At 38.8% G+C, this 24,564-nt stretch overlaps 1 protein-coding gene across 1 annotated transcript; it reads right to left on the reverse strand.

Moving 5' to 3' along the window:
• Positions 1-1,626: 1,626 nt before the first annotated feature.
• LOC124307955 (uncharacterized) lies at positions 1,627-2,312 on the reverse strand. Its single transcript, XM_046770203.1, has 3 exons — positions 2,215-2,312; positions 1,919-2,117; positions 1,627-1,830 (listed from the first exon to the last, which is right to left on the reverse strand). Exons 1-3 carry the CDS (start codon positions 2,220-2,222, stop codon positions 1,627-1,629), a joined length of 411 nt encoding a protein of 136 aa, XP_046626159.1. The 5' UTR covers positions 2,223-2,312.
• Positions 2,313-24,564: the final 22,252 nt, after the last annotated feature.

The raw sequence follows: 24,564 nt of genomic DNA on the forward strand, positions 1-24,564 counted from the left end.
TCTAAAAAGAGCCACCGTAAGTTGTATCGTAAGGTGGCGCTGGGGTCACGCACCTAGCGAATACTCAAGTATACGGGTGTATGGGCCTGCTAGCCGTTTAGGGATAGCGGTACCCTGGGCAAAGGGATGGGTAGTTCATGCTTGGTTCGCGTCCCTGAAACCAAGGGATATCACAATGTAATACGACATAATATTAAATTTGGTTTACCGAATTTTAAATAAATTGTAAAATCTGAATAATAATATATGTATTTATTAATATTATAAAACTATAATGTGTATTTAAATTTCTTATATATTACTTATTGGTTTAACATTTTAATATTATATTTGTATATTGTAAGACGAGTACATATATCTGTATTTTCACTATATTACTTATCGGTTCAACATTTTGATATTATATTTGTATATCATAAAACGGGTACATAATATCTATATTTTAACTATAATACGTTTTGGCATCTTGAATTTAAATAATACTTATTGATATAAACTTTGGTCCATGTTCAATAGTTTGTTGTTTACGATGAAGTCCTATACTCACTACACTACACTACACTATACTGTACTATTATTGGTAAGTTGGTAAAATCTGTGATAGTACTTCTACTAGCTGAGACATGACTTCGATTCTCGCTTTTTCATTGGTAGCGTTTTGCACAGCTGCATCAGCTTGCCGTTCCATCGCTTCTGCCAATCGACCCATAGCATCGGCATGACGCTTTGTCCCTTCTGCCTGTAATTTTGCAGCTTCAGCTAGCATCTGCAAAAATAGTTCATGTAAATGTTTTACTGAAATTACAATCTAACCATCATTGATTGGACATGTGACTCAGCAATTGCTGCAAACTGGTCCCGTGTAGAAGATAATTGTTCAGATTGTCTTCCTTGAAACAGAATAGCATAATTGTTAGTACATAGTCTATATTCGATATCGTATCAGTGTTCTTTAAAATTCATAAATGATGATATTGTACACATGTAACATTTATGACAGAATCACGTACAACATTCTAAGTTTAATGAAAATTGAGAATACATACGTTTTCTTGTTCCTGTAGTTAGGGCACTGTCGGTTGTGTAAGGTTTTTTTTTTTTGTGAATCTTTGAAGTATCGGCGGCTATTGGCATTGACTGTTGTCGATTTGTTTTCTACATCCAATGTTTCTATTAGTGCGTGTTTTTCTACATTTTCGTTTATATTTTTGACTTACACTTTACTTTCTGCAATGCCTTCTTCAGTGTTGCCCAATTCCATATATTCCCAGTCAATGAGGTCAACATTGGGGTTTTCTATCGGTATTAAAAATAATAATGTTCGAAATGGAACAACGATTCGGAATACTTCATAATAACAAAGTCATACCGTTATCTCCATAGTTATTGGCAATGTCTGATTCAAAAACATCAGTGCATGTTGATGTACTCGCTATGTGGTCAAAGATGCTAACTACACGTGGAGGTTTTAATGATGGTGAGGAGTCGCCTGCAGCAAGCTGTTCTTGTAACTCCTATTTCAAGTCAATGAATCAAAAACTTAATGGTACAATGGGAGTATTAATAGTGTATTACAAATCATGTATTCAACTACTTCAATGTCAACTTAAATGTAATTTCCATAAACTATATAATAAATACCCATTCTTCGGGAACGCTATCAGGACAGTCAGAGCTACCTTCAACGTAGTTTTTGCAAATGATTCCAATGACTCTTAGCTCTAATGGTGTCAATGGAACTTCGTCAATTTCTTTATTGCCTGTTGCATTACGCTGATTTCTAATTTTACGTGCTTTCTGTGATGTTCGACTTTTCATATCTCTCCAAGTCTGTGTACATGAAATTTGGTCGTTCAAGTTCTTTATATTGCAATTGGTAGAATATAATTAAAAATATTATGTCTTGGATTATACGTACTACTTGCCATTGAGATGTGGTTTTGGTTGCACCTTTGGTCATATTTAAAGTATTTGCCAGTTGATCCCATTTTTTACGGAGTTCTTCCTTTCCATTCATAATTAGGAATTTCCCTTCCGCAATCCCTTTGTGTGTTTCGATAAACTGCACCATTGCCGCTAATTGCGCATCCGTCGCCCGTCCGCTTCTAATTCTTTTTCTACGAAGCGTTTAGATATACGTTTATAAATTATGTCGTACTGATATTCAATATCATCAGATTATAAAATGATGTATAATTGTTATATTATACTTACGATGCCATAGTTTGAAACAAGATATAGGTAACAAGGTAGGTTCAAAGAATTAAGTACGGTAGTTTAAATAAAGGAATAAGGAGTTTCACTATTGTTGACACAATGGGCAAGCTATCCGCGCTTATATAAATTTACACAGATGCGACTGACACTTTACATTATATTACCTAAAATCACCAAAGTCCCTATAAAATTTATAGTAATGATATGCGACGTTGTCACATTTCAATAAAAGTTGTCGACTTTTGTCGTTTCACAAACAGCACATCTTGCAACGATTTTGTTCGATGACGCGTAGTTACAGAATCACTGTCTGTCTCAACCATCGATAATGCAAGCGACAAACGTCGCCACTTAACGTTATCGATAGTACTCGGTAAAGAGTTGGAGAATCCGGCTACAGTAGGACTGTAACAAATCCGTGTTCATATTAATGTGACATCATAAAACCTGCCATTATCATCTTATAAATATGCCTTGTCTTATAACGTCTTATAACAGATTTTTTAAATAGCAATTTTGTGAATAAATGCAGCTAACAGAACTAACACACAGAACAATGAAACAAAACTTTTCTAGAGATCATAATTAAGCTTATGATCTCTTATATATTAATATAAATGTATTATATCATTACTTATGTATTAATTTCATATAAATATCAATCTCATATATTATTTCCTTACCTACTTCATTTTGTACGTTGATTCTTATGTCACAAATCTCGAAATCACAAAAATTTTGATGGTTTATTTATTATTACTGCAAATAGCAATGTAATATGACAAAACTGTTATATCGCGGCCTGACAAGTCTAGGCTCACGGCTTCTTTTAGAACGGAAGGTTCAAACCACGGTTTGAACGCAACCATTGGGCTGGCGAAACCGCTTGCTTGTAACGCCTGACGCGAAATAGCACCCGGTACGGAATCGCTTTTTATAATAGCGTCGCTTTCGCAAGCGACCTTTCGTGTTGCGTCGCTTCATAGCGATCCTTCATTGCGTCTAGTACAGAATCGACCCCCAGCTCACGAAGTTTCCCACTCCCTCGTGATCTCGGCAGCTCATCGCCACTCGCAACTACACTGTTTTTTTTTTGCAATATAACATAAGCCCAGACGCTACTTTGACGCAGTGCCTCGGTTAGTCGCCAAAACTAAAGTGATTTCAGATGGTCGATCGGCCGCAACGCCGATCTCGTCACGCTAATCCTTAGTGACGTCATCACCCTAAGAATGCGCAACAATCGATCTGTCATCGATTTTGGAGATTGCGCAACTTGACGCGCACCTGCCGTCGCTACGCGGCGCAGAACTTAAGGCTAGATCGCGATGTCGTCTTCCGCGCAGCTCTACGGGGTCCTGGGCAGTGCTGCCAGAAAGCGAGTAAAAAGTACCCCTTCCCTAGCAGCTTGCGCGCATCTCACACAACGTCAACGGTGCACGTCGGTGTGTCGGGATGGCGACGGAAGCCGAACGATGCCGAGTCAGCTGACAAATCGAGGGGAAATGTTCCCCTACCAAGCAATGAAGAGAGCGCACGTACACAACGTCACACAGCTGTGATCATGCGCGGGATCTGTGGAAGGGGTACTTTTTACTCGCTTTCTGGCAGCACGGGTCCTGGGGTTGTAGGCGGCGTGGTGTTCCCTCGTCGCTCGCTGGTCTCTCGCGGTTGCCTCGGTCGGGCGTAGGCGGGGCGAGCGGGGAGGCTGCGGCCCGCCGGCCGCAAGCGGGAATCGCGTCCGCCTTGGATTCCCGCGCTGCTGGGATCTGCGTTGCCTCCCCCTCCGCAGCCTCGGTATCCTTCCCGCGAGATCTCCGCGGTTTCGCCTTGCCTCGAAATATCTTCGGCGTCGGAGTTGGTCGCTGGCTTGTGGCCGGTGTACTCGAAAAAAAAAAATAAAAACAAAAACCTGCAATATCTTATTCGAAATTTGCTATTTCGTCCCTGTCGAAGCCCGGATGCTTGACTCCAGTTCTGGCGCTCTCTATTATTATCTCGCGACTCGATCTCCGAAACCCTTATTCCTGGATTCCGCCCAAGGTTCAGGGAGTACCTTGTAACGGGCATGTCTTTCCGAAATGCCACGTTACAGTTCATATATTTATATCATAGTTTTTTGTCGTCTGTCGGTCGCGAATTTACTTTTTCTTACGCGTGGCCTTCTGGGCTTCGATGATTTGAGGGGGTTTGCGGATTGAAAGTTGTCGGGCGCGTCTAGAATTTACGATCTCGGGTAACAAACAAAAGTGAAAGAAATCTGCTAATTTATTCTCCATTTTTTCGGTCCAGAATTTATCGGCACGTTTTATTTGATCAAAAATCAATCCCTTTGGCGTCCAAACTATAAAATAGCACCACTTCCTATATGTAATATGTAGAAGACCAGAACTGTTAACTGATAACCTAGTTAAGCCTGAGCCTGTACGGTGTAATGTAAACATCACGCCGGAGACCGAAAATAAATCGAATGCACGTGTCGATCAACCTCTGAAGTTTGAGATCAAGTTCCTTTGTGAGATTATGATGCACTAAGCAACAATAATCTAAGTGAGGGAAAATTCAAGTCGTGGTCAGCTTGATCCTCAGATCAACGGACAAAGAATTATGGTGGAATTTGAGTTTATGCAATGTCGAATTCACCTTACGAGAAATAGCGGCGATGTGTCTACCCTACGAAAGGTTTGATGAGAAGTGAACACCTAGATTTTTGGAGTTTACTCCTGTAGAAGGTATTTTATTTTAAACAGGAACTTTGACAGATTTGAAATTGTAGAGAATATTTCGGTTTCGGCCTGATGCGCTTCGTGTCCTGGCTAACAGTCGAATGTCTCCAGGACCGCCTTCCTCCGAGAGCAGTCCTCGGGGCTCTCGAGTCGAGTTGTTCCGCAGCGTAAACATCCGATAACCGATCCCGTATGGTTTTCTGGCTGAGCCAGTCCTCTTCAAAATGTTGACTTCACTCCTTAAGAAACGATTTGAGTTATAGGGCCTGGTATGGAAATTATATGAGGAGTAAAATCAAGTGTAACACGAAAACTTGGGGCGTTATAGAAAGAGACAAACATTCACATTGAACGTGCAAAAGAATGAGATGGAATATATTACACAGCGTATCCTATACTCGGGGTCTCCTCTTTGTGCGGTGCTTCGTAGTCTCACTGTATAGTTCACTACCTCTGGTCTGAGAGTTGAATGTGTGCGTATGTTTGTACGTGTGTGTTGTGTACCTGCGTATGAATTTATAAGGCGTGACGTTGTGACGTCAAAATATTTGAAAATATGGAAGAAATTGATTTGGATGATAATGAAAAAGAATCCGAAAAACACACGGATGCGGTTAATTGGTAAGCTTATCGTTTACATTTATGAATAATACACATTTCAAATGCGAATAGCTAGATCTTTTCATTAGTGTTTTTATTATTTTTGATTAATTGATTTAATATATTTTATATTTATATAATATTTTAAATTACTTATATTAAGCCTTAGCGGCACACATTTTTCCTTAGTTACTATCGACTTAAATTTTATACTCGAGGGTTTTGGGGTCGCTGATTACGAATCTGCACTCAAAATTTGAAAATTCAAGATGGCGAATTCAATATGGAGGACCAAACGTGCAAAAACTCGTTTGACGAGAGCGAAAGTTGGTACTCGGGGGTTTTCGGCGTCGCTAATTACGAATCTGCACTCAAAAGTTAGAAATTCAAGATGGCGGATGCAATATGGCGGACCAAAAATGTAAAAAGTCGTTTGACGGGGATGAAAGTTGGTACTCAGGGGTTTTTGCGGTCACTCATTACGAATATGCACTCAAAATTTGGAAATTTTTGAAGTAATATAAATAATCCGAATAATTACAGATATATGTTTGTTTCTCTTATCATTTTGGAAGACGCGTTCATTTACCCTCTTTTTCTATTCGATATGTATCATAATTATCGTACGTAAGGAGTAAACACACACACTTTTTTTTACCTTACTCACAAACGGGATCGGCGAGTTGTTAATGTTAATCAGCGGTAGCTGGTTTAAATCAATATTTACTACACGAGCATTGCTACCTAGTATCATTATTTTTGACTTATTGTTAGTAATGTTCAATTTAAGACTATTTGATACAGAGTAATCATAGATCACATTAATATCGTGAGCCATTTTCCCAAGAGCATCATTGAGCTGGTGAGGTTCGCAACTTGAGTAAATTTGGGTGTCGTCTGCAAATATCAAGTGACTAGAGTAGCGCAACCCGACACCGATGTCATTTACGAATAAAGAGAACAAGAGAGGTCCAAGAACCGACCCTTGAGGTACCCCTATCATAGTCGACCACCATTGAGAAGGTCTACCCTGAGAATCGATCACCGCTTGACTGTGACCCGTGAGATATGAGAATATCCAAACAAGCGCCGAGTCAGCGAAACCCATGGTTTTTAGTTTACGTAAGAGATGTAGGTAAGGTACCTTATCAAACGCCTTACTAAAGTCAAATAGTACCCAAAAAAATGGTTAACTGACCTCTATCCACCACGCCCCGTGTGGAAATTCGGTCCGGGCGCTAGGTGGGCGATATTTAGTTTGGTTATACACTGGATGGGGGCTATCTGGGCAGACTCTCTAGCGCCCGACAAGGCGTGTAACGCTGAGCTGTATAGCCCAAATCTAGTTAGACTAGCTGGGCTCTGTCTGACATTCCCTACTAATATTGGACATTATATGGGGCTGGCTATGCAGCGCCCGATCCACTCCCAGTCAATTCAATGGGTTTTATATACTATACATGAACAAATCACTTTTTTTTAAATATTCAACATATTATTTGATAAATCTGTTGACAGTACATTATCACATGATGCTGAAGCTTCAGTCTCGTCATTATCACAGCAAAATATTCATAACATTATACTTGAAGTCGGTAACATCTTCATTTGTTGTGAAGTCAATAGTTATCTTGAGGTTCTTTTGCCTTGCGATGGCTTCTATAGCCACCCCAGTCTCGCGCGTTCGCAAGAACTTGATCTACTTTATCGGGGACAAATTTTTCGGAAATCCGGCACATAGCCTAATCATTTTCGGATTTAGTTTTAAATGCCTCTGGAATCATATTTTAGGATGTTTATCTATTATGAACACCTCAAAAATCAAGTTCATTTTTAAGATACTTTTATTCAGGTACTAGTCTTACCTATTAAGCAGTTACAAAAAGGTGTTCCTTTTAAAATTTTTTTGTTAGCAATGGACTTGCAAGCTGTATATTCCATTGCTACAACACTGGATATGAATTTTTTCATTATGTTAGTAACGTTTCTTGATAGGCTGTTGGACGAATCTATTGTAAATAATGATGATAGAGCCTAAAACATATGAACAGTTATTACGGTATAGATGACAAAAATTGACTGAATTTTTTTTTCAAATTAAACTTACAAAATCAGAACGAAAACTGTCATTATTTATTAATTCTGAGTTGAATGCTTCGAAATCATTCATAGTGGGCAATGGAAGTTTTAAATTATAAGTTTCTTGAAAACTCGGATTTTGAATCCCCCCCAGTGCTTTTCGTAAAATTTCAATAGAATATTTTTTATTTCTGCGATATCGTTTTTCATAATATTCATTCCGATTTTAATTCCCTTCACATCCTGTTGCATGATTGAAACATTGTTTTGTAAGCTTGTTAAAGCAGCTGAAAACATGAAAATGATTAAAAGTGAATTATGAGTAAAAACTATAAAATACTGATACATTATTATTAGAACTCGTGAGTGAGTGGACAATGGAGGTACCTTTGCTGTTAAAGTTCTGATGAAGAAATGTCTGTGATCCACCATGTTCAAGAACAGTACGACTGTTTGAATCTGATGGACAAGTTAAGAGAGGTGACAAAAAAGTTTTTCAAATAAATTTCAGATTGAAAAAATTGATTTTTATCCCATGAGTACTTATATTTAACTAAAATAAGGCGAATAACTTCAACTTCTTTGTATAAGAGCCAGTTGATATACAAAGATACTTTGTTTTGCGAACAAGACATTTTTTCCCTGAATCATCTAGCAAGGGGACAAGATACTTATTCAAGAAAAAAATTTGAACATTAAACTACTTACACGAAGTTTTTCTTGATACTGGTGTTTTCTGGTACGCAGCGTCTATACAACTTCGAGTATAAATCGATTTTGAATTTTTTGAAGACTGTGTGTCAGAGCTACACAGAGGTATTTTTGCCGCACGTGGTGTGACATGATGCACAGAAGTTGATGGGTGGCTTTCAGTATCGATTTCTTTAGGTATAAGTGGAGAATGACCTTCAGATCTACATCTATGAGCTATATTCGAGTCTGTGATCGTGTGATAAACTTGTGTAAAAAACATAGATATGAATAATCGAAATAAATGAAATTGATTTAGTTTGGCTAACTAACCTTGAATGTCAGACAGTGAATCATCTCCTTCACTTCCGAGGTTGGTTATATCTGTTGAAAAAAAAAGTCTTTAATGAACGGATTCGAGAAAAGAAAAGGAAATGATGGAATAAAAATTTAGATTCTGATACCTTTTCGGCTAAACTTGTTCGGTTGTACAGATTTATCTGTCAACAATGTTTTATCAAGCTGCGTATTTAAGATTTTTTTCATTTTTGACTTTGAATAATCTGCAAGAAAAAAAAGAGGGTAGTGTGTAAAAAATTAGTTGTCATACGTACAACTGCGGAAAATAATTACTCACCGGAGCTAGTTGCTTTATCCGATGATAACACATTTGTATTACGGAAGGAAGTTCGTGACCAGGAGGTAGATTGAAGATGAAGTTTGTCGAAATTCCGGTCAGGAAGAAGAAAGTTTAATACTTTGAAAGACGTGAGAATAAAAATCGACGTTTCGGCCGGGCCCTGCCGACCATCCTCAGGAATAATTTCTATAATAATTAACAAAACAGGATGCTTCAACACAACAATTCTGAATTGAGAGCATGGAAATATGTTCAAACGAATATTTGTTGTTGTACAAAATCAGTGAAAAATTAAACAGTTGCAAGAAGCTTGTCGGAGTGACAGTTTTAGGTTAAGTGTCAAATTTTAAGGAAAGGTTAATAAGAGGAAAAATTGGTTGATGAGAAATGAAATATGTCAGAAAAATGCTTAATAATAATGTGGGAATTGGAATTGGGAAAAAGATCAGTTAAATTTGCAAAGATTACTCACAAAAAATGACGACCAGTACATGCTTAGATGTTGTTAGTAGTACAGCATTTCGGACGGAAGTGAAGGTTAGCGGGAATCGATCCGTAAATCTATGTTGATCACGTGTGATCTTGATCTATGTTCGAAAGTCATGGAATTCAAAGGCAGGTGACCAATCGGAGTAAGGGGCGCCAACGATTTGAAAACACGATTATGTAAACTAGAGAATGTTGAAGTATAAGTGGCTAAGATGTTCAATATCTGTACGTTTGTTAACAGAGTTCCTTTTGTTCTTAAAGATATGAATCATTTCTTTGATGATACGTTTATACCAGTTCGGTTCTGTAGCTAGGGTTATAGAGTTATTGAAATCGAAATTGTGCCCCAGGCTCAAGGAGTGATCTGCTAAAGCGCATCTGTCAGTGACATGGCATTTGATATTAGAACGATGGCCAGAAATTCTATTTTTTAGATGTTGTGACGTTTGTCCAATATAACTCATGCTACAGTCTCGACATGGTATTTTATATACACAGTTAATTTTCTCTAAATTAGGAGTTACAGATTTAAGATGAGAAAACAGAGACAGTTTGGTAGTATTAGAAATTCTAAAAGTAATTTCAATTCCCTCGTCATTCAGAATTTTTTTGATTTGGCTAGTTAACAAACGTACAGATATTGAACATCTTAGTCACTTATACTCCAACATTCTCTAGTTTACATAATCGTGTTTTCAAATCGTTGGCGCCCCTTACTCCGATTGGTCACCTGCCTTTGAATTCCATGACTTTCGAACATAGATCAAGATCACACGTGATCAACATAGATTTACGGATCGATTCCCGCTAACCTTCACTTCCGTCCGAAATGCTGTACTACTAACAACATCTAAGCATGTACTGGTCGTCATTTTTTGTGAGTAATCTTTGCAAATTTAACTGATCTTTTTCCCAATTCCAATTCCCACATTATTATTAAGCATTTTTCTGACATATTTCATTTCTCATCAACCAATTTTTCCTCTTATTAACCTTTCTTTAAAATTTGACACTTAACCTAAAACTGTCACTCCGACAAGCTTCTTGCAACTGTTTAATTTTTCACTGATTTTGTACAACAACAAATATTCGTTTGAACATATCCACATTTGTATTACATTCGACACGTCTTCGTGGTGAAGTTTTATTGCTAGTTACATGAGATGTCAGACGATTTGAAATATCTCTGAGAGTCTGTTTGTGCGTGGAATTAGATATTTTCCTTTTTTCACAGTTCACGTTTTGCTTTTCTTCCATAGCAGAAGCCTCCGAGGTAGAATTATAATTTGCTAATGATGACACATAAGATACAAGGTTACAAATGATTTCTAAAAACATATCGGATATCAGTAAAAATCTTGCAGGGAAAAGCCATTGATTTTGTTCGGAGTTGGTGATATAAATATTGATAGCAACAAAATTTTTTAAACAGTTACGACTTCAAGAAAACTAATTTGAAAATTTGTGAAAGGAAATGTCCATATACTTAGAAAAATGTTTCTTTTTTTTCTCTACCTTTAGAACGTAATACCCTCCGTTCAACGTGGTTTTTCTAAGAGACAACTTACATCGAGAATATCCTGATGCAGATTCAGAATCGCTAGCAGAACTTATGGCCGGTACTTGCATTAAATTTTCAACAAGAGTTGCATCTACAGTTATTTTTTTGAGAGCGAACGTTTTAGTTAATTTTTTACACTTTGCTTCTTGATTCAAATCAGAGTCACTTGTGTAAGCATATTCTTGAGTTTGCACAGCGTTTAGACGTAACATAGCTACGTCATATGTTTCTGGTAAATAGAAATAGCAATTAATAGCTTATCAAAATATTTATCATAGTTAAATTTAGTCTGCCAAAGAAACAAATGAAACAAATCTAACAAACACAGAAAAGAAGTCAAAATTGAAAATGAAAGATTGCTCGAATTTAGTTTTGAAAAAATTTCACATCAGAACTCACTTGCTTGGCCACGCATCAGTACTTCGTAAAGCGGCCAGTCAGGATCCGGATCCTTTAGATCTCTTATCAAAGAGTTTAAAAGCTTATTTTCAGCTTTGGTGTATGGTGGAGGCATAAACTTTGCAACACACTCTTTCTTCTCAGAATTGTAATCGACCCAACTCAGCGGCACACAGTCAATATCGACGCCTTTTCCTTTGGGTAAAAACTGTACGAATTGGAATGGATACATGTCCATAGTTTTGTCTATAAGTAATAAAATATACTTATTTCGCAGAGAAACGAATGGTTAAAGTAGTAAGTAGAAATGATGAGATGTTTTTTTTTTCCAATCTCTTCATTCATTACTACGATATTATTCTCAATTACCTAGTAAGTGAACGTTTGATTATTTGCTTCAGTTGAAAGGTAAATCTTGAGAAGGTTAAAGTTAGTAACGTTATCGTAATGACGAAACATTGGGGAAAAAATCACTATTTTCTTAATTTTACAATGATTTTTCAGGAACTAAGCTTTCGAAATATATGAGTGTTTTGTTTCATTACGGTTTACTGAATTTCAAACAGTTCTAACATGGCGAAATAATGGTGCTTCCTCAGCATAAATTGTTACGATAACATTATTAACTTCAATATAATAAATGACGACTACTACGAGATTGACGCGACAATTAAGAATTATTACCTTTTTCAACAGCCTCTAGTGTTTCTGTAAACGTTTTCTAGAATTTTCACGACTGACAATGAGCAGAGTCTGGATGGCACGTGTGAAGACAAACTATATTCTCTCTCAACCGAATACGTGTCAACTGGTGTAAAGTTCAATGCTAATTTCAATTCACTATCTACGCCGCGATTTGTGAATGAGTAATATTTTTATTTGGGTTTTTCGAAGTTATTTAGAATATTTTAATTTCTTGTTTTAACTGAAAAATTAATCGCAATTCCGAACTTGATTATATAATCAATATTATCACCTTCGTTAATGTTGTGTTGTCCCTCTGTGAACGATTCTTCAATAGGTATTTTGTTAGGTTTGTTCACTTCATTACTTCATAAAACTGACACCGATACGTCATGCGGCGGTCACCCTGTCAGCCCTCTCTCTCGCTCCAATGGATGTTGGGTAGTGATGCCTAACCTAACCTACTCCTAATGTTTGCATGTTTCGCGCCATGATCTACAACGACACGTGTCTTATATTGAGCATAGAATACGCGAGTCCACGAGACACGTGTCGTATCACACCACTTACTGAAAGATTAGCAATTTCTATTTCTATTTTAAGTCTACGATATTATAAATCAATGTCATTTACATAAACATTGAAAGTTGCCCGTCAAATGAAATAAAAAATTATTGCGTTTACAAGAGATCACGGAATATATAAATGGCATAACATTTTAGTGGAAGTCAAGATTTCTATTCACATATCAATTTTTTTCACAGAGAAATTCTAAAATAAACAAAGTTTAAGTTTTGCAAGGAAATCAATACCTTACTCGGTAGATAAATTAGAAATTACATGTGCCATAAATCATTGAAAAATTTAAACTTTGCTAGTGTGTAAGAGGGGCATAATAAATTTCCTCACATGCCTGCCCAGCAACGGTTGCCTTGGTAATCCTAGTAGTACCATCTTATGTTTAATGCGATGAATATCATAGCTCAGTTTTGTCGATGATGGCTTGTGAGTGAGCTCCCACATTTTCAAATGTATAGGGTCACAAGGATATGTGTAAACGGATTGCTTGGTTTTCCAAAGGAATCCCTCAATTGTAACACTATTCATGTCGTCAATTGGACAATGCATTTCAGTAATTTTAAGTATTTTATCAATTTTCAGAAGCAACATATTATTAGGAACATCTGTGGATAGCGTGAAGCCTTTGAATTTTAATTTCTGAATAGAGAATACATTGTGCAAGGTAGCATCGCTCCTCCACTTTAGAATTTCCAACGCAGGTGGTAACATAACTTTTTTAACCAGCCTTTGCTGCTCATGTAATCGTCGACAAACCTGAGCCAGAGGTCGATTAGGAGTACTAATGCATTTTTTTATCACTCTGCCCAATGTATTTTCAAAGGGAACTGCAGATGTCATTGACAAATGACACTTCATGTTTTTAACATCTTCAGCTACGTGAATTAGATTAGATTGGACATCTTCTGTGGCATTAGGCTGCCTGTCCTAGCGCGGCCTTGGCAGCACTCCTGGTGCTGGATCCGAAGGAGCACTTCCCTGAGCTGACATGAAAGTGGTGTTTCCGCCTTTTGAAGACTCACTGACAAGCCTTCGTATCTGCGTTCTACTAATCCTTGATGCCTGAGCCTTGTCAAACTCTTCTACCCTATTCTTTCGTATTGAAATTCATGTGGCACACCACCTGTAGCATACTTTGCAACTATTTTAAAGACATCCACGTTAGGTCTTTTGTTTTTTGCTATGTACTGTTTTGTCACTTTTGTAACAATGGCAGCCCTTTGTGATGCCTCCTTTAGGTTTCTAGTAGCTGATATTGAGCCACACATGGCGAAATTAGCGTCCGATGTTATTAGATAATGACCACCGCTTTGACAGCTAGAATTAATCTTCTTCAAGACATCCAGAATAGGTATGTTTAGTTCATCAGCCATGGCATGGATGTCATCTCTGCTAAACACTGCTCCAGCTAAAGGAGTCATTAAATATTGAAGCACCGGCATGGCCATTGCGAAGTTTGTCAGTCCGTTGAAAGTAGATATTGCCAATAGGCCAGCCTGCTTTATAGAAATTACCATATGCTTATCAGAGGTGGTTTTGTTGTACACAGATCCCTCTTGCTTATAGGTGGCTACAAAGACTGTGTGCTTTGCTGAACCGTACGTAAAGATGAATTTCCATGTCTTGTCGGCACTACCCTTCTTTACCTTACGAGACTCAGGGCCAACTTCAAAGAGGATTTTTGCGCAGAATTCAACAGCCTTAGAACTGACACCTGCATTCAGATCTTGATCATAATCATGGCAATGCACCTTGAACTCTGCTTGTAGATCAGAATAAACGAATTGCTCAGATGCATGCTCCTTTATAAAGTCTTCTGGGGTTACCCCTAAGATATCATAATTTTTTTCGATAACATTAGACATTAGGGTCTCTGGTTTAGACCCCAATGCATGGTACTCTGTAGACATAGTTTGTCTGTGTATATGTGACTTCGAATCTTCTAATTGCTAGCTCGAAAATATGCTTCAACTCGGCCTTTCCGACCTGCACTGTATTGATTAAGCTGGATAATAATTCTTGCCAGTTGTCTTCACTAGTCTCCACTCTAAAACGACAATCTAGGGTAGTTCTCGAAGTTATGGCTCCTTCACATACAATACCTGTGTCAGAATACCTGAACTTTGGGTTGCAGAAGTATGTCCCACGACTGCAGATTCTCAAGCTTGTGTTGAACACAACTGTACTGCTTTTCTTAAACGAGAATATTATTGTGTTCTGCCGTCCAAATATTTCTAACTTGTAGTTGTAATACATCTATGTCGCTGCGTGCTGCTGCTTCACTAAACGTGCATTCATGACTTGAGATTCCCTTCCATAATATTGTTTCTGTACCATGAAAAATGATCTCAGATATTTATTAGCATGTTCGTTATACTTTAAAGCAAGCTCTGGTGAAGATAATAACCTATAAGCCACGTACAGCAGTAAGAAGTGTCGGTACAATCTCGACCCAAAACATCTTTCAATACGATAGGGCCACAATACAATAGAAAAAATCGTTGTTCAGTCCCTTTCCATTTTGCAACATATTTAATGGATCTTGATTTGCGTTGGAAATCACATTGAACGAACGATTGCAAATATTCCATTCGCTCAGATAAAGCCAATCTATACCTACGACTTAATCTTACTTTCAGATTTCCATACAGCCAATAATCTGCAATTAACTTTTTTCCTGTACCCAGCGCAAATAGATGCGAAGAATCCAGTAAGAAATGTATTGTTACAAAGGGTGAAACCACCCGTTTTGCCCCCTCTTTAATGATCTTGTAGTCAGCATAGATAAAAGACGTTTATAAACCTCTTATGTCTTTCAAAAGAATAAGGTTGCTGCGTCAACCAACATTATTGCAAAAACAGTCTTGTTTTAGACTTTAAACGAGAAACACATATCTTGCATTAAAGCATTTTTCACAACATTTTATTCACGCTCTTGATTTCTTTTGACTTGATAATTAAATTCGCGGATCCATATTTATTTTCCGTAACGTCAAAGTACGTTACATTGGTGTCAGAAGCGGGATCTTGAGTTTCTTTTCAATTAAGTCAATTCAGTGCGTGAAATAAACTATGAGCAATAGTTGTATGACACGCTCACGTCGAAGGAAAGTGGCGGAGAGGAATCTTCTCTCATGGAAAATCCGAGGGTTCCAGAAGAAGATTCATCACCTTCAGTGGGCCCTCTTTCAACTCCTTCGGCGGTCTCTCAACTTGATCTGCTGAAGATCTTGTCACAACAACAAGAAGCGGCAAAACAACAAGAAGCTGCTGCTCGACAACAGCAACAACTAATCCAGCTGCTTCAAGAGCAACAGGAACAACGGAGGCGAGAAGGGGAGGCTCGAGAGCGTTCAGAAACTAATCTTCAGGACCTTCTTCGGACGGCTGTGGCAGCCCTTCAATCCGTTCATCAAATGAGTGGCACTGGAGGACCGGCTGTTACACCACAATCTAGAGTCGCTACTCCTGTTCCCTCTCCTGTTCCCTCGCCCTCGTTCCTGTTCCCGTTGTTCAAGAGATCCGACATCCAGGACGAATCCAGGATGTTCGAGACTCAAGGTCTGTGCCTTTTATTAGGGGAGTGGTTGAATCCCCAGTTTGTAGAAACAGAGTAAATGATGAGGTTGATTTTTCCGAGCCTCTGTCTCAGGTTCAACCTCAATACTCTCATTTGAGTCAATTGAATAATTCGAGACTTCCTGGGGTCACTTCTCAGATTTATGAGAAACCCTTTTGTCCTTTGAAACCGCCAATTTTTGATGGAAAGATTCCATGGGCAGAGTATGAACGTCAATTTAACACTATTGCAAAGCATAATCAGTGGGACTCTGCCATGAGGGCCCACAGCCTTGCCTCTTGTCTTCGGACGCCGGCTCTAAATGTTTTAACGGCATTGTCTGAAGATAAAATTTCCGATTACGAAAAACTTAGCTCCGCGCTTGAATTGAGATACGGAAATGATCATCTGACAAAATCGTACACAGCTCAATTACAGACTAGAAGACAAGGACGAGACGAAGACCTCGCGTCACTTAGCCAGGATATAGAACGGCTTTCACGTGTAGCATTGCCAGATCACGAGCCGTCTCGTAATTTATTAGCGACTCAAGCCTTTTTAAACGCAATTAGTGATCCAGAAATAAAAATGGCCGTTGGGACATCGGGTCTCACTTCTCTGCGAGAGGCTACGGCCAAAGCCCTTGAGGTGGAGGCAATGCGGAAACAATATTTTGGGACGAGCAAGCTTCGTCGGATTGAGGTGTCCGAAAACACCTCGGAAAGACGAGGTTTTGAATACTCGGAGGAGCCAAAACCTCAAAATTTTAGAAATAAAAATAACAATAATAATTTTGAACAAAGAAATCGTGGTTCTTTTCAAGACCAGAAAAACAAACGTGAAATTAAAAACGCGGCCATGTCAAATTAAACGAGCTTGACTTGTATATTTTGTAAAAAAATAGGACATGACGCCAACCATTGTTTCCTGATTAAAAAGATCAACGGGCAGCCGATGCAGAGTTCGAATCCAAACACTTATAACTGGCGTAAGAAAGATGAAGAGATTAGGGAAGCAAGTCCTCAGACGAGCTCTTCAGCAGGGACTCGTCCGAAAAACTAATTTCGGTTGATTTTTCGGGGCGAAAATCATCGCAGATTGTTAAAAGTGAAAGCCCTCTTAGAGAACAGTTTTTAATTAAAAGTCTACGACAGTCTGGTCTTTACGCGCGCGGTACTGTAAATGGCATCGATTGTCTTTGGGTGATAGACACCGGTGCGGAAGTAACCGTAGTTCGATCGGATCTCTTTAAATCTGATGACCAGATTGTTCCCTCTTTATCCCTGCGAACAGCCACTGGAGAGACGACCCCGGTTTTGAGACAGGTTACTGTCCAAATTAACCTTTTTGGGTGTATCGACTCTCCACATAAGGTTTTTATAGCAGATATAGAGGATGAAGGTATTTTGGAAATAGACTTTCTTACAGCTCATAACTGTGTTATCTCGACTAAGAGAAATTCACTAGCTTCAAACAATCGCGAAATAACTCTTTGTACAAATAGAAATGGAATTTATTGGACTCCTCCTAGAATTCGGGAAATAGAACTTTCAAAGGATGATTTGCAACAACATTTCCCTTCACATTTACAGAGCCTTGTTTGGAAATCTTCATTTTCGTTAAATTCAGCTCAGGTAGAATCGTTTAAATCTCTTTTGCTAGAATTTATAGATTCTTTCGCCAAAGGTAGTGGTGATAAGGGCCGATTTACTTCTGTCAAGCACAAGATCGATGTCAGAGAGAGTTCACCGATAAAACAAGCTCCTCGAAGACTCGCTCTCAACGCCCGAGAAGAGGTGAAGAAGCTTGTGGAAGACATGCTAAAGAACGATGTGATTGAACCATCGTCTGGTCCCTGGGCCTCACCAATCGTCCTTCTTAACAAAAAGGACGGATCCAAACGATTTGGTATCGATTACAGGAAGCTGAACGATATAACGAAGAAAGATTCTTACCCTCTACCCAGAATCGACGAGACACTCGACCTGATAGCTGGTGCAACTTGGTTCAGCACCATAGATCTTCAGAGCGGATACTGGCAGGTCGAAATGGATCCTCTAGATGAAGAAAAAACAGCTTTTGTTACGGGTTTAGGAGGATTATGGCAGTTCAAGGTTATGCCGTTTAGTTTGCGTAATGCTCCGGCTACCTTCGAACGAATGATGGAGGCTGTTCTCCATGGGCTCACTGGCAAAATATGCCTCGTTTATTTAGACGATATGATCGTTTTTGGCAAGAACTTTGAAGAAGAAGTTCAAAATCTCAGACAAGTTTTCGCTAGGCTGAAGCAAGCAGGTCTGAAAATGAGCCCGAAAAAATGCCATCGGTTCCAGAAAGAAGTAGGCTTCCTCGGACATATCGTTTCAGCACAAGCTGTGAAGACCGACCCATCCAAAATAGAGAAGGTTTCTTCTTGGCCGACACCTAAGAATAAAGAACAAATTCAAAGCTGTTTAGGCCTTTGTACGTATTACAGAAGATTTGTAAAGGGTTTCGCTAGTATAGCTGAACCTCTCCGTAACTTGACCGGAATCAAGATTCCTTCTGACTGGACCCCGGAATGCGAAGAGGCGTTCAAGAAATTAAAAGAAAATCTTATTTCTTCGCCGATTTTAGCTTATCCAGAGGTCGAAATTCCTTTTATTTTAGATACGGATACATCTCTTTCAGGAATAGGCGGGGTTCTGTCACAAATTCAGGGAGGTCAAGAGAGAGTGATAAGCTATTTCAGCAGAGTTTTGAGTAAAACCGAGAGGAATTATTGTGTCACTCGTAGAGAGCTTTTAGCTGTTGTTAAGACCGTAGTACATTTTCACCATTATTTGTACGGTAGGAGATTTTCGATACGTACAGATCATGCTTCTCTCAGGTGGCTACTTTCGTTCAAATCTCCCGAAGGTCAGGTAGCTAGATGGTTGGAAAGGCTCGGTCAGTACGATTTTGACATTCGTCATCGAGCAGGAATTCATCATGGAAACGCCAATGCTCTCTCTCGAAGACCCTGCGAGGAAATGCCAGAGTGTAAACAGTGTGCACGATTGGAGAAAAACCGTGACCCCTCTCTTATAATACGGAAGATTTCTTTCGAAAATAACCAGGAGGAATGGAGAAAATCGCAACAAGAGGACGACACTTTGAATCAAGTGAAGTCTTGGAAAGAAGCAGAAACTCGCCCGGACTGGCAGGATATATCTTTAGCGAGCCAGATTTGAAAATTTTTCGGGCTCAATGGGACTCTATCCTTTTAATTGATGGAATCTTATACCGAAAATGGGAATCTGCAGACTTGAAAGAAATCAGGTGGCAACTTTTGGTTCCCAGGTCACGAGTTCCAGAGATTCTTGCTCTTTATCATGATTCTCCTGCAGGCGGACATTTCGCTTCAAATAAAACTTTGGGCAGAATTCGCGACTTCTACTTTTGGCCCCGTTGCCGGATGGACGTTGAAGATTGGTGCCGAAGATGTCGAATCTGCACGGCAAAGAAAGGACCTCGAGCGAAGGGACAAAGCTCTCTTCAAATTTACCACGTGGGAGCTCCATTTGAAAGGATAGCAATGGCCATTCTCGGACCTCTCCCGATAACCCATTCTGGAAATAAATATGCTTTGGTTATTGCTGATTATTTTACTAAGTGGCCTGAAGTGGTTCCTCTCGCTGATCAAGAAGCTTCTACTGTAGCACAGGCATTCGTTAAAGAGTTTATTTGTAGACACGGAGTTCCTCTAGAACTTCATACTGATCAAGGCCGAAATTTTGAGTCAACCTTAATGAAAGAGGTTACTCAAATTTTAGTGGTTAGAAAAACTCGTACGACTCCTTTGCATCCGCAATCTGACGGCATGATAGAGCGTCTGAATCGAACCTTGCTACAGTATTTGTCGTCCTTCGTAGAGCAGAATCAGAGAGATTGGGACTCCTGGATCCCTTTCTTCCTCTTATCTTACAGATCTACGATTCATGAGACGACGAAGCAGACGCCAGCCCTCATGCTTACTGGAAGAAATCTTCGACTTCCGTCAGATTTAGAGAAAGGCCCTGTTCCTGTGCAAGGACAGCATCAAACAGATCATGCCTTTTTATTACAGCAACGTTTAGAAGAAATTCATCACTTTGCTAGGAATAGAATTTCTATGGCTTCAGATAAATTAAAAACTCGTTATGATATTCGAGCCAGAGATTTGAAATTTAATCCTGGAGATTCTGTCTGGCTCTTTCAACCTCGAAGACAGAAAGGACGATGTCCAAAGCTACAAAGAAATTGGGAAGGCCCTTACTCAGTGGTTAACCGGATAAATGATGTTGTTTATAGAATCCGAAGATCTCCTCATTCGCGTCAGAAAGTGGTTCACTTGGACCGTCTTGCTCCTTTTGAAGAGGATCAACCTGGAACAGTTTCTCCAAGACCAGGAACATCCTTCGAGGTCAGATCTTCAAACGAACACCCTTGACGACTGTGATCGATTTGGCCTTCTTTACAGTCGGTCATCGATTGGGAGAAGAATTTACCTTTCGGAATTCATTTGAGTAAAACTCGACCGCTTACGATTATTATTGAAGGAAATATCGGATGCGGAAAAACAACTTTCACCAAAAGGTTTTTAGCAGATCGCCAGGTCTGTACACTTCTAGAACCTCTTGAGGAATATCGAGATGTAGCTGGAATTAATCTTCTAGATTTGATGTATTAGGACCCAGATCGTTATTGCTATTATTTTCAGCATTTCGCTCAAATGGTTATGTTAGACAGACATCTGCAGACGACTTCATTGCCTGTAAAGGTGATGGAAAGATCGATATTCAGTAGCAATTGTTTTGTAGAAGCTCGTCGAAGGTTAGGTAATTTTCGCGACTTCGAATCTCATTTATTGATGAAAAATTTTTATCTTCTCATTCGCTCGTCTGAGCTTAGAGTAGATTTGATTGTTTATTCGCGAGTTTCCCCAGAAACTTCTTTTGCTCGAGTAAGTTCCCGTTCCCGTGAGGAGGAATCGAGTATTTCTTTAGAGCTACTCAGAACTATTCATGAGATTCATGAAGATTGGCTAGTAAAACAAACCTTCTATTATTTATCGGCTCCTGTCTTGGTTATAAATGCAGAAGCTACAGCCGATCAAGTTTTCAAAGATTTTTGTACTTCTATGATGTGCAGGGGTTAATTCAGACTTGAATAATGAAAAAGTATTCTTAATTAAGAGAAAGACGAAAAGCAAAGTTTAATTTTCTTTATCAGAACAAGATAAAAAAAAAAAAATGAGCCGTCACGGGACGCCTGGCAGATGTGAAACATCGACATTATTTTGTAAAATTAAAATTAATTATAATTAATAATCAATTTAAAAAAATTAAAATTAATTAAAATTAATATTCAATTAAAAATAAAACACAGGTTATGTGTACCATAGTAAACAACACTGTATACACTATGGAGTATACACTATAGGTATCCGAGCTCAGTGTGGCGAGAGAGATGGCTTAACGCCGGATCGAGTGTGAAGAGAATCGTACAGTCGATTGCGCATGGCGACGCGTCGCCACACCGTACACACTACTACATATAGACTGTATATATATACCATCATATAGCGTGGCGACGCGTCGCCACGGCATGCGTCGCCACGCCAGAAATCGGTTTTACGTGCGGCTATAGATGTTTCACATCAAAAAGGAACAAATGGTGAAAACGGGAGGTAACATATAAAAAAAAGTCAAGTTTCAAAAATTTGCTCTGCTATAATTTTTAGAGCAGACTTAACTTCTTCACAATCGTTGCAACCTTCGGTAGATCTTGTTACAAATAATTTCTTCCTGCATTCGCGGCAGGCTTTGCTTTCTCCCGCGAAGGTCAAATGCGTTTTTTTGTGTTCATGGAAGTTCTTCATGTCCGCGCTGAAATAAATCAGACACGGGGAACTTACATATATTTAACTCAAAATTTGCGTGAAAACTTACCGAGTAACCTAACAGTTTAAGCACACTAGCCCCATTTTGTGCTTCTCTCGGATGGTCTCACCTCGACCACATTTTAGAGTCCTCCATTGGTTTTCGAAATGAATTTTAAATTCTTGCTGCGTCATACTTTTGACGTTCTCCCACGAATAGTTTGAAGTGATTATACCCGCATTAATGAAAGCAGAAACGGGGGGAGTCTTTATGATTGACATTTTGTTCAACTGACTAAGACTGTCTTCGATGAGGACTTTTCTTATAATGATTTGTTATTTCTGAGTTGCTAATCAATTTGAAATTTGTTTTCTTCGGTTGTTTCTTTCTAGAAACTTCTTCTCTGGAATCGAGTTTTGTGTCGGACAGGCTTTGGTTTCTTTCGAAATGTGAATAGAGCCACGATTATTTTCCAAGGTCAATGAGCGATTGCTTGATTTTCACATTTTATTAACCTTAAGTGTCAGTTTTTGTGAGTACTTTTTCAGGTTTCTTGACACAGCCTTTTCCCATCCAATCTTTCCCCGATTCTTGAGGATGACTGGTGGTCTTATTTTGGAGAAGGACGCAGAAATTATTCAGATAAGATCGTTTCTTTTCTTTTAAATACATATTTAATTCATTGTATTCGTGTATTCTCCCAAATTCACTTAGTGAATTTGAATTGTTATACCACCACTCACATTTGTCCTCCAAACTCTAGGGTGTGCTGTCTCTGAAGAAGCCTTGGATTCAGTCACCCATTCCTTTTCCCTGTTTCCTGTGCCGGTTCTCAGAGGGAATCAGCCTTTACGTTGCCTAGGACCCAGAGTTTTTCCAATTATGGTTTCCCGCCTCGTCGTGTTCATCTGTATTTGATTCACCGGACTATTTTCCCTGAAGAGGAATGAATTTTCTTTTCGACGACGATCCGGATGATTTTGATGTCTTCAAATTCATGAAGATACACAACACTCAATAACACTAACCTTTGTAAAAACAAGGCACATAAATTTTTGAAGTTATTTAACGCTCAACTATCTGCTCAAGGTTTTCTGTGGTTTACCTTGAGACTGTGGGCAAATGCCAGATAGTAAAAAAGGGAGTTCTTAAATTTTTAGAGCCACAGCTCCAACTCACCTTTGAGCACTGACTGCTAGATCACCTTTATAATTGTTTTACCTTTCCCGAATCGGGACGACTCTTTTCCTCGGGGGGGAGTAGTGTTACAAAGGGTGAAATCAACCGTTTTGCCCCCTCTTTAATGATCTAGTAGTCATCACAGATAAAAGACGTTTATAAACCTCTTATGTCTTTCAAAAGAATAAGGTTGCTGCGTCAACCAACATTATTGCAAAAACAGTCTTGTTCCAGACTTTAAACGAGAAACACATATCTTGCATTAAAGCATTTTTTACAATATTTTATGCACGCTCTTGATATCTTTTGACTTGATAATTAAACTCGCGGATCCATATTTATTTTCCGTAACGTCAAAGTACGTTACAATATTATTAGTACTTACATATCTACTAAGAATACTTTAAATATGTTTCTCCAGGGCCAATTGACCATGTTTATACCCCTAGGACCTTCGTTAGAAAGTTATTCAGCTCCGAAAACATGTAAGAAATCGCTATTCAAAAAAAATTAAAATCAAAGTCATTGAATTGCCACCATAATCATGACAAACCATACATCGGATCCATAATTACCAGGGTTTCAATTAGTGTTTTGGCATTAGTTTCTTGAATTAATGTGGTTGAAACGATAGTTTACTGCTAACATGCTATCAAATATTTCTTCTTCCTAGTCGAACCATTTGAGTCTGCCATTCGACCGAACCTTCTTTAACACAAAATAGTTTTTGGATGTTTCCTTCACAGCTATTGCCTCGTTCGTTGCATTACCCCCCACATTTCGAATTTCGTGTAATGCTGGAATGTCACCTTCTACATAATGAAGTTGAGTTCCGAGGAATCATTCCGTAGAAAATTATGTAGGCAGCATGTTGCCAATACGACATTGTCCACGTGTTCCGGTTTCATTTTTATCCGTCTTTGATATATTCTAAATTTTTGTGATAAAATTCCGAATGCATTTTTGGATATTCTTTGTGCGCGGGACAATCTGTAATTGAAGATCCTTTTAGCTTCGTCATCTTTGAGTTGAGACCCTGCATACGGACGCATAATATTTTTTTTTAATGGAAATGCCTCGTCACCCACAATTACGTGAGGTACTGGCACATTAGTGCCGGGCAGAGGCTTAGCAGATGGTATATTTAATCTGCCATCATCTATTGCTTTTCCAAAAGCGCAGTTGGCAAAAATCCCCCCATCACTGTTTTTACCGTATGCACCGACATCGATTGCAATAAATCGGTAGTCGGCATCCACAAGTGCCATCAGCACAATACT

Source organism: Neodiprion virginianus, chromosome 6 (assembly GCF_021901495.1).
Source record: "Neodiprion virginianus isolate iyNeoVirg1 chromosome 6, iyNeoVirg1.1, whole genome shotgun sequence".
NCBI lineage: Eukaryota > Metazoa > Arthropoda > Insecta > Hymenoptera > Diprionidae > Neodiprion > Neodiprion virginianus.